The sequence below is a fragment of the Eupeodes corollae genome, chromosome 3, assembly GCF_945859685.1.
Source record: "Eupeodes corollae chromosome 3, idEupCoro1.1, whole genome shotgun sequence".
NCBI classification, from domain to species: Eukaryota; Metazoa; Arthropoda; class Insecta; order Diptera; family Syrphidae; genus Eupeodes; species Eupeodes corollae.
Window position 1 is genome coordinate 84,416,360 of NC_079149.1, and position 10,382 is coordinate 84,426,741.

The 10,382-nt window shown below is 36.6% G+C and overlaps 1 protein-coding gene across 1 annotated transcript; it reads right to left on the reverse strand.

The window, feature by feature from the left end:
- Positions 1-197: 197 nt before the first annotated feature.
- On the reverse strand, positions 198-10,153 carry LOC129950317 (facilitated trehalose transporter Tret1). Its single transcript, XM_056062212.1, has 8 exons — positions 9,976-10,153; positions 6,040-6,275; positions 5,852-5,982; positions 5,583-5,775; positions 5,347-5,509; positions 1,201-1,415; positions 549-815; positions 198-423 (listed from the first exon to the last, which is right to left on the reverse strand). Exons 1-8 carry the CDS (start codon positions 10,019-10,021, stop codon positions 274-276), a joined length of 1,401 nt encoding a protein of 466 aa, XP_055918187.1. The 5' UTR covers positions 10,022-10,153; the 3' UTR covers positions 198-273.
- Between the last annotated feature and the right edge of the window lie 229 nt (positions 10,154-10,382).

Below are 10,382 nucleotides of genomic sequence, written 5' to 3' on the forward strand. Positions count from 1 at the left end.
TCTTCTTCAGTTTTAAACTTTCAACATTATAATAAAAAGTATTGAAATTAGATGAGTGTTTTAGTCGTAGTCAACAAAATTGAAATAAATACAAATATTTGTTGTTTTTTAAAAGTTTATTGCATTACAATTATTTTATTATGAATAATACTTATAGTTTATACCGCTAGAAAAATAGATCACATTTACAAAATCACAAAATATGACAAAAAACTTTTATTATGCATAATCAAATCTCTTTTTTGAATTACATTTAAAAACTACAACAAAAATCTATTCAAGCATTTTCATAATTGTTTCAATACTCTTGCCTTTTGTTTCAGGTACAAATAAAATTACAAATATCGCTCCTGCAAAACAGCAACAAGCAAAAACATACATAGTTCCATGCATCCCCAGAGAAAGTGTCATCAAAGGAAGGTACTGCGAAATTAAAAACAAAATCAATATTATTAACTTGTATCTAATTCTAATTTCATATAATATTTTGACAAGTTAATTTATTTAAAACACAATTTATAGTTACTTTGTTAATTTAATATATTTACTTTGAGTACGAGAAAAGCAAAAATCCATAAGACTTCCATACAAATCATAGAACCAATATTGCGAATTTTCGGGGGCATTATTTCGGAAACAACCAAAAATGGAAGGGTCAATACTCCCATTGACCCCACACACACAGCAACAGAAAAACTTGCAATTGGAATCCAATTCAAACCTTCCATTTGATAACCATTTTCACTGAGATATGAATAAAGTCCCAGCGAGCATAATCCAAAACCAGTTCCAATTGCTGAAGTTGCAAGCAGAACCTATCACAAAATAAAGATTATTTTTAGTTAATAATTAAAAGTAATCGTTATAATCAATAATCGTTCCAAATTTTCTTAGGAATGATGAAAGAAACTACAACTTTTCGAATTTTAAATCATATTGCATATTTAACTTTTGAAGCTTTATGCGTTGCGTATACAATAAAATCTATCAATTAATTCATGAAAATTCAGAGAGATTTTTGGAGACCTTATAAGGACGCAACTGAGCGTAAGCCCGTGCAACGTCCAATCATACAAATTCACGAATTAATTATTTTTTGGAGGTTCTGTATACCTATAAATTTTACTTTTCGAACTGGATAAATATTGAGTAGAATCAATAATAATTTATTAGTATGAATTTAATTTATTAAGAGTTTACCTTTCTTCCAGCTCGTTCCACAAGCATAGTTGATATGTAAGAACCAATCAACTGTATAAAACCAACGATGATAGCGGACGTTTTGGGTGATAAGCTAGACCCAGCTTGTTTGAAAATAGTTGCAGTGTAATTGAGCATAGCAAAGCATCCACAAAACTGATTTAATGCCATCAGTGCGATCCCAATCGTAAAAGCTTTCCGTGCTATGGGATTAGCTTAAAGGAAAAATGAAATATACAATTAATTTATTTCGCTTCACACACATATTTCAAAATAGTTTGTGTATATGTATAGAAATTGTTGTATTAAACTTGTGGTTTTTATATAACTCGATCACTACTAAAGCCAACTCTATCTAAGGATTTGTTAAACATTGCTTTAAAGAATTTCAGAATCTTTGTGGTACCATCGCTCTATATAAAACACTAGTGAACCCCCATCTTGAGTACGCACCTGAGATATGGACTTCTTTTTACGAGATCCACAAGAATAGTATAGAATCTGCTCAAAGCAACTTCATACTAATTCTCCCAATCCTATTAAGTTAGTTAGTTAGAAAAATTTTATTTGAAAAATGGATCTGAAAGGCTCATACCGGGTAAAAATTCGATACTTTCACCTAAGCTAAGAGCCAACTCATCCCACTTTTTGACTAGATTACCCCTGGATCACAACATCTTTTTAAGTACTTGTCTCGGCAATCTTTGTTCGTCCATTTCCATCACCTTAATAATGTAGTCAGAATGCAGCTTTAAGATCCTTAAGAAGAAGTTGTTTCCAAATGTAGCATATAAATTGGAGTTCAAATTGGTCACCGAAAAATGCGCTTTAAGAAACACCTGAGGAACCTTTCCACCTCCTCGTATTGGCAATAACTCCAAACTTGCGACCATAAAAAAAATAAAGGAGCTGCTGTAGCATACAAATTTTTAGCTTTGAACTATGCTTTCCTCCTCCGCCCCGAAATATCAAAATTTTAGACTTCTGTAAATTAACTCACAGATTCCAACTTTCACCGATTCAGATAAAAAACAATAGCATCCGCAAATATTAGTCCTGGTATGCGAGTACCTCCGAATTGGATTCTTCTTCCGACCTCCTTCAAGATATCATTAATAAACATAACAAACAGTAGTGTGCTCAAAACCAACCTTGCTTAACTCCCATTTCCGTTGAAAACTCTTCAGATATATACTTCCCATACCATACGTAGACCACATTATTTTCATACATCGCTCTGACAAGGGTAACGACTTTTCGTGATACTCCAAGTCCAAGCTTATAAGGCTTATAAAAAAGCGCTAAACGAGCGATTGAATCAAATGCAACTCGAAAATCCACAAGAAAGGTGTAAAGTTTTTGTTTCCTTCTTTTGAAGTCCTCTGCAATGTTCCTCAAACTGAATACATGGTCTATAGTCGATTCTAAGTCCTGCTTGAAATGCATTAAGAATTTTCCTTTCTTCGGTCAAATGTGTAAACCTATTTAAAATTATTATAGTACTGAAAATCTTTACGGAAGAATTCAAGAAGGAGATGCCCTTATAATTTTCCGATACATCATAGACCCTTTTTTGTGTAAGGGTATATTATTGACCTCTTGAAGCTTTCAGGGACTTCTGCGCTCTCAAAAATCCTATTAAACTCCTCTGTCAATACGGATAAGAATTCTATGGAACAGTTCTTAAAAAACTCTACTGGAATTCGGTCTTCACTCGGAGCCCTACCTGTTTTGGCATTTTCAATTACATTTTTTAGCTCAGTAGTCCAGAATGGTGCATCAAAAATTCATATTTGAAATACGGAGCTGTGTACTGTGGAAGCGTTGCAAATTGCGGCAGCGCGCTGAGTAATTTCGCGAAATAAATACGGAGTTCAGACGCTTTCAGTGATGCAACAATTAAATTGGTTCTTCAGTTGATAGATTTGGCGGCTTTCCAAAATTCTGCGGATGACTTTGTCGTATTTAAAACGTTAATATTAAGACGCTCCAGACTTTTTCTTTTTTCATAACAGAGTTGATAAAATTTTTTATTGTCATCTGCATACATTATTTTGAAAAAAGGTGTGTTGAACTTCCTCAGCAGCTTTAAGAAAGCGAACGATTTTTTTCTTGCTTTCAGACACTCATCGTCAAACCATCCCTGCCTAAAAATTTTATAAACCTTAACTTCCACGCCTGCTGGGACGGCTTTGACTTTTCGCTACAAATGAATGGAAATTGCGTAATTTGAAGTCTAAAGTCTTAAAGTGAAGTCAATGAATGCAATCCTCTAATTGAATTCACTAGATGATTCTTAAAGATCACATTCACAAAATACTTTATTCCTAAGCCTAAACCAGATGAGCACATTTTCTATGTTGTTAATTCCTTGGTCGTAAAATACACTTTGTATTAAGCTTTCTTACCCATTTTTTTGATTTAAATGTTTAAGGCAAGTTCAAAAAACATAAAGGGTTTCATTTGCAGTCAACTTCATTCTATGAACGTAAATTTTGACTAAAATGACTAGTTAGTTTTTCAAGTATCATGAGTTTCAAATTCAGAACTTTACTTCACAAACCTCTATTTTAATTTCATAGTACAAAAACTACCGAAAACATTATTGTCTGCAAAACTACAAAACACTTATCAGACATGCTACACACAAGTTTATCACGATTTGTATTGTAAGGAAATATTACTTATTCCTTTTCAAATTTGACAAGGAGCCCTTTCCACAAAACATTAAATAAAATTGTGCAGAAACTAAACAAATTATAGAGTAATAAAAAACTTCAGCTTTTAGTTGAATTAAAAAAAAATATCAAGTGTAATTTTGATACGATCCAATAGGTTGTCATATTATTCCCCATTGATTGTTCTTCCCTTTTGAAGGTAGTCAATGTGGATTATCCCGCGTGCATCCCAAAAAACAGTCGCCATAACTTTATTGGCTGACAAACCCACCTTGGCCTTCTTTGGCGCCGACTCACCCTTAGAAACCCACTGTTTTGACTATTGTTTGGTCTCTGGTGTGTTGTGATGGATCCATGTTTCGTCCACGGTTACAAAAACTAATTTATATTGGATTAAACAACGCCAAACCTTCCTGTGAAGTTGTTACACGATTGCGTTTGTGGTAGACTGTGAGCAAATGCTGCACCCATCTTGCGGAAAGCTTTCTCATGCCCTAGTGATCATTCAAAGTTGAAACCACTGAGCCATACGAGATCCCTACGGCTTCCACAATCTCTTGCACTTTCAATCTTCGGTCGGCCAACACCATATCGTGAATTTTTTCGATTGTTTCGGGTGTAGAGACCTCAACTGGGCGTCCAGGACGTTCGGCATCTTCAGTGCTTGTACGGCCACAACGAAATTTAGTAAACCACTTTTTTACCATTGAAATAGATGGTGCAGAGTCCCTACCTAGTATTTATCAAGCTTAGCCTTGGTCTCGGTAATTTGTTTTTTTCGCAAGAAATAATGCTTAATATAAGCACACGAAATTCCCTTTTTTCGATTTTCTCCTCAAATTAATGAGTAGTCTGATAAAAATGGCTGTCAAACCCAAACTAAGTGGCGCAGCAAGTTTAAATTTTGACAGGAGTCAACTGATGCCTGTTGACAGGAACAGTGTTGCTGTTTCAGTAAAGAGGTTAGATATTCAAAAAGTCAGGGACTTATTGACCCGCCCTAGTAAAAGTACACTTGACTTGATAGTTAGGGAGATTTATCCTGACTGGCATTCCAGTCAAATTTCCATTAAAGTTGCCTTAATTGGAAGGTAATTGTTTGGCAGCTGGTCAATCAGATACTAGAAACTTGCTTAATTTTTAAATCCCTTATGTCGTCTGAATTTCTTTGAAATTCAACCAGATCAATGCCATTTATGTTTTATCTTTTTCAAAATAGTATTTTTTTTATGTAAAAGGTTCCTTTCGATCTTCGATATATTTTTATTGCGCCCTTTGATAATTATGTTTTAAAGAAACTAAGCAACTTTAAGTTAACAAACATTTTCTAATTGTTCTCAAAGGACTCATTGACATTTTTTAGTTATCCTAATTGATTGGCAATAGCAAATATTAAATATTGAGAAATTAAAGTGAAGTTAGCGTGATTCATTGTTTGGCTTTATATATTATTTTAAAGTGTACTTACTGAAATCTCTTAATTCTAATGGACCACTATCATGAGTTGATTCAACTTTTTTATTTTCCATAAAACTCTCATTAAGTTTTTCCAACTCTTCTTTTAGCAGTTCATTTAGTTCCTTCGATTTTTCTCCATAGTTTCGAAAGTATCGTAATGATTTTTCAGCTCCCTTTGATTAAAATATATTCCAAAAAAAATTAAATTAAAAAAAATAAACAGGATAAATTGATTAATGTAAGTACCTCATAATTATTTGATTTCATCAAATGTTGTGGTGTTTCGGGCAAGAAAATAACACTAATTAAAAACATCACTGATAATGAAGCCAATATCAAAGGAACAGCCTTGTACGATAGAAAATTTCCCAAAACAAATGCTATAAGGATACCAAAATTGCATGATAGAACTAAAAATGATCCAATAGTTCCACGAACTCTGTAGGTAAGTATATGGAGAACATTGATCATTTAAAATATTATTAAATATTAAGGAATGAAGTAAATAAACCTACCGAACTTCTGTTATTTCAGTAACATAAACCGGAACTAATGAAAATGTTGCACCACCTGCAACTCCTCCAAAGAATCTTGATGCTAGTAAATAGTTTACATTCGTTGCAAAGGGAATGAGAAGCCAACAAAGCTGAAAGTTGAAAATGGTAATTAATTAATTTATTAAGCATTAATTTATTATACTGACCAATGAAGGCAATGCACTTAAAAGCAGTCCTGTTTTCTTTCCACATTGCTCTGCAATCCAGGAGAAAAGAAGACTTCCGACAAAACCTCCAGCACATAACATCGCTCCTACCCATGACGCTTCCTCATTTGTCATTGGTCCTTGCTTAAAGGGAGTGTCAGTTTTTGAAAGAAGTGTGAGAAAACCGGCTGAGGGCCAACCACAGAAAGCTCCATAAGATATTGATGCAATATTTACTAAACGTTTGATATAAATGTTTACGTTAGTTATTTATATTCTATTGCTTCGATTTAAAATATTTTGAAATCATAGTTTAACCTTATAATGATAAAAGTCATGTTAAGGTACCCTTTAATGATGTTTATCTGAGAATACTGTTGTATTGATAAAAACTTGTTTCCCTAGGTCAATTTTCAAAGCCCATCCGCGGAATTTTGACAATTTTGATTACCGTGCGTGGGCATTTAAGCAACATAAGAAACAGGAAACGTTTGAAATCTGTACCCAAACTCACACACAAAACTTAACTTTGTAACGTTTTTGGAAATCAATAATTTGATATTCTGAACGAATAAATCTAACTTTTCGTAAAGGTGGCGCTAGGGACTCACCCATTAAACTTCTCCATATAGCTCGGTCCCTAGCTTGATGTCTCCAGTTTCGCGCTCCAAGTCGAATGAGGTAACTTTCCACTTGTGCCCGCCACCTGATCCGCGGTCTTCCTCTACTGCGCTGTTCTGTAGGTGTGGATTCGAGGACCTCCTCCACGCCCCTTCAATGCATACGGGACCGTAGATCACACTAAGAACTTTTCTCTCGAACCGACCCAAGGTGCTTTCATCCGCTTTTGTCATAATCCATGCTAGTGCACCGTATAAGAGGGCGGGGATAATAAGGGTCTTAGCAACACTTTGGTTCCTCGAGAGAGGACTTTACCACTCAATTGCTTGCTTAGCACAAAGAAACAGCGGTTAGCAAGAGTTAATCTGCGTTTGATCTCAGCGCTGGTGTTGTTTTCTGCGTTTACAGCGGAGCCTAGGTAGACGAAGTCCTTGAATACATTAAAGTTACGTCGATGGTGACGTTTCGACAAAGAGGTCGGTTTTGTATGTCCTTTCTTGACGACAGCATGTACTTTGTTTTGCCCTCATCAACCGTTAAACCCATTTTTGCCGCCTTTGGCTCAATACTCACAAAAGCACCATTGACATCACGCTGAGTTCTTCCGATTATGCCAATGTCATCAGCATATGCTAGTAATTGGACAGACTTTTGAAAGATAGTGCTTTTAGTGTTGACGTGTGAGCTCTGCACTATTCTTTTAAGCACGATGTTGAAAAAATCACACTACGGAGCATCACCTTGTCTAAAACATTTTTTGACATCGAAGGGTTCTGTTAAGTTGTTTCCAACCTTTATGGAGCAGCGTGAAATCTCCATGCTCATCCTGCACAAACGGACGAGTTTGGTAGTGATGCCAAAACTAGACATGGCTACATATAGCTCGTCCCTGTAGATGCTGTCATATGCGGCCTTAAAATCGATGAAAAGATGGTGGGTGTCGATTTGAGGTTCTTGGGGTTTTTCCAGGATCTGCCGTAATGTGAATTTTTGATCGACTGTGGACTTTCCTGGTCTAAAACCACACTGATAAGGACCTATCAAGTTGTTGAGGATGGGCTTTAGACGTTCACATATTACGGCAGATAAGATTTTGTAGCTATGTAGCTATGTTAAGTAGAGTGCTTCCTCTATAGTTCGTGCAATTTAGAGGGTCTCCTTTTTTCAGGATCGGGCAAACAATACTGAGGTTCCATTCATCAGGCATGCTTTCTTCCGACCATATCTTAGAGATAACTTGGTGCATGCTCCTAACCAACTTATCTTCAGCTGCTTTAAAGAGCTTGGCATTCAAGCCATCCGCTCCAGCGGCTTTATTAGACGTCAGCTTAGATATGGCAATCTTTACTTCGTCTAAGTCGGGAGGACGGGATTATTGGCTTTCGTCGTCTATGTTGAATGGATCATCCTGCCTGACAGCGGAATTCAGTTCGTCGTCGCCGTTATACAGTCTGCAGAAGTGGACCTTCCATATCCCCAGCATTGACTGCGATTCGACTATGATGTTTCCACTTTCGTCTTTGCAGCCTTCAGTTCTAGGTTTATGTACCTGTGAATTTCGTTTCACCTGTTCATAAAACTTTCGAACTTCATTCCTGCTTTTAAACCTCTCAACATCTTCGACCGCACGCTTCTCATGCACTGTCTTTTTCCTTCTGAGAAGTCGGCGTTCCTTCAGCCTCTTCTGCTCAAAGAGCTCATGAGCAGCTCTCCTCCTTTTAGGCCGCTTTGCGTGCCTGTTGTTTGGCTGCATTTGTCTACCAACATTCCTCATCAAACTAGGGGTTCCTTGTTGGTGGCTGCTTGAAACCCAGGACATCAGAGGCGGCTTCTCTGATTGCATCTTGGAAATGTTACCACTGGTTATCGATACATTGTGTTGGCGACAGAGAACTTCGAGAGAGGTTACTTGTAACTCGGTCCTAAAAGGATTTGGCGATCTCTGGCGATTGTAGCCGTTCGACGTTGTAGCTTCTCCCAGCAGCTCCCTGTTTTGCCTTGTGTCTGGAAATCCGAAGTGCTACCTTGGCTACAACGAGGTATGGTCCAATTCGATGTTAGCTCCTCGGAAAGTTCGTACATTCATTATGCTGGAAGCGTGTCTGGCGTCGATCGCAATATAGTCTATCTGGTTGACGGTAGATTGATCTGGAGAAGTCCAAGTTCCTTTGCGGATTTTGAGTTGTGGAAAACGCGTACTGGCTACGATGACGTTTCGCCTCACAGCAAAATCTATGATAATGAATCCGTTATCGGAAGTATTGTCGTGCAGGCTGTTCTTCCCGATTATTCCACCAAAGATGTCTTCCGTTCCTAGCTTGGCATTAAAATCACCCAGGATAATTTTAATATTGTAGCTAGGACACTGCTCATATGTTTTGTCTAAGAGCTCGAAGAACATATCTTTGGAGTTTTCATCTTTCTCTTCTGTGGGGGCGAGCGAGCATATCAGGCTAATATTGCGGTATTAAGCTTTGATGCGTATGGTCATGAGGCGCTCATTGATGCACCTATAGCTCTATAGCTAAAGACTTCTTGCCTAAGTCTGACTCCAATGACGAAGCAGTCACAATAATAAATATCGCAGTTTTTCATCCTCTTTTTGCCCGGCACATCCCATCGTATTTCATGGATGGCGGTGATGTCTGCTTTATAGCTTATAGGCTTGTTGGTGCTTCGCAACTATGAGGCTTTTATGTGGCCAGGAAGTCACCCCAACGGTACAATCCCCAACCCGGAGGTCTAGATCCCTAGTATAACTCCAAGGATGGGGAGCCGGATAAAACCACTCCTTATAGGCCTGGGCTCCGAATAAGTCGAAGAAGTGCTGTTCACTACGTAGTTCAACCTTACTGGAACTGTAGACGCCACGGTTGATTCCATCTCGGGAATTGCCAGCAGGACTATTGCATACGTTATTAACAGATGTAAAACTGCTCCTTGAAATTGAAACACATGACAACAAGTTGATGTTATCGACAACAGAACGGCCGGAAGCTGCTAAACGTTTATTACAATGATAGACAGAGTTTACGACATCAGTACCTTTTGCATTTACCGATTCCTTGCTTATAGTCTGTCGGTTATGACAAACGTCATCATAGCGTAATGCGTTTAAATGCGATTACGTGGTAAGTTCAAATTTTATGACACTTGAAATGACAACTGTTTGACAGGTGTCAAATGATAGCGCTGCCAGGTTGAAACCACGCACGAAATGAATGACCCTATACCGAGTTCATCGTTGTTATTTTCCCAAAAGAACAATAGTTTTTATAACTTATAAGTAATAGTATCCATGTCAATATTACTTACCACACGCAGCAGCTAAATACTGGTTTTTCACTGTATTTCCACTCATTTTTATACTAATATAATTTATAATTAATTTAAGAAATATGTTAAGTGAAAATTCATGTGCAAACGAAATTATGACTTTCACATATGTGCCATCCGATCTTTCTCACAGTTATTTAACTTTTGAGATTAATTGAAAACATTTAAGCTTACTAAGTTTATTTCAAAGCTCAAAGTAATACGTTTTTAATTTGTTTGTTTAAATTATGATAAGATGTTAATTATTATAAATCAAAAGAATTTGTTTTTATTATTAAAAACAACAACAGCGACACAAGAATATCTTTTTAAATAAATTAGTCTAATTAAATAGAACATAAGGGTGTAAGAAAGTAAAGGTACCTAATATTTTCTAAGACATTTAT

Excerpts from the sequence above, each read along its gene's own strand:
- LOC129950317 (XM_056062212.1), bottom strand. The coding sequence starts at position 10,021 with ATGAGTGGAAATACAGTGAAAAACCAGTATTTAGCTGCTGCGTGTG. Across the intron at positions 5,983-6,039 it reads TAAGTGCATTGCCTTCATTG|CTTTGTTGGCTTCTCATTCC; the intron begins GTCAGTATAATA and ends TTCAACTTTCAG. Across the intron at positions 816-1,200 it reads TGGAACGAGCTGGAAGAAAG|GTTCTGCTTGCAACTTCAGC; the intron begins GTAAACTCTTAA and ends ATTTTGTGATAG.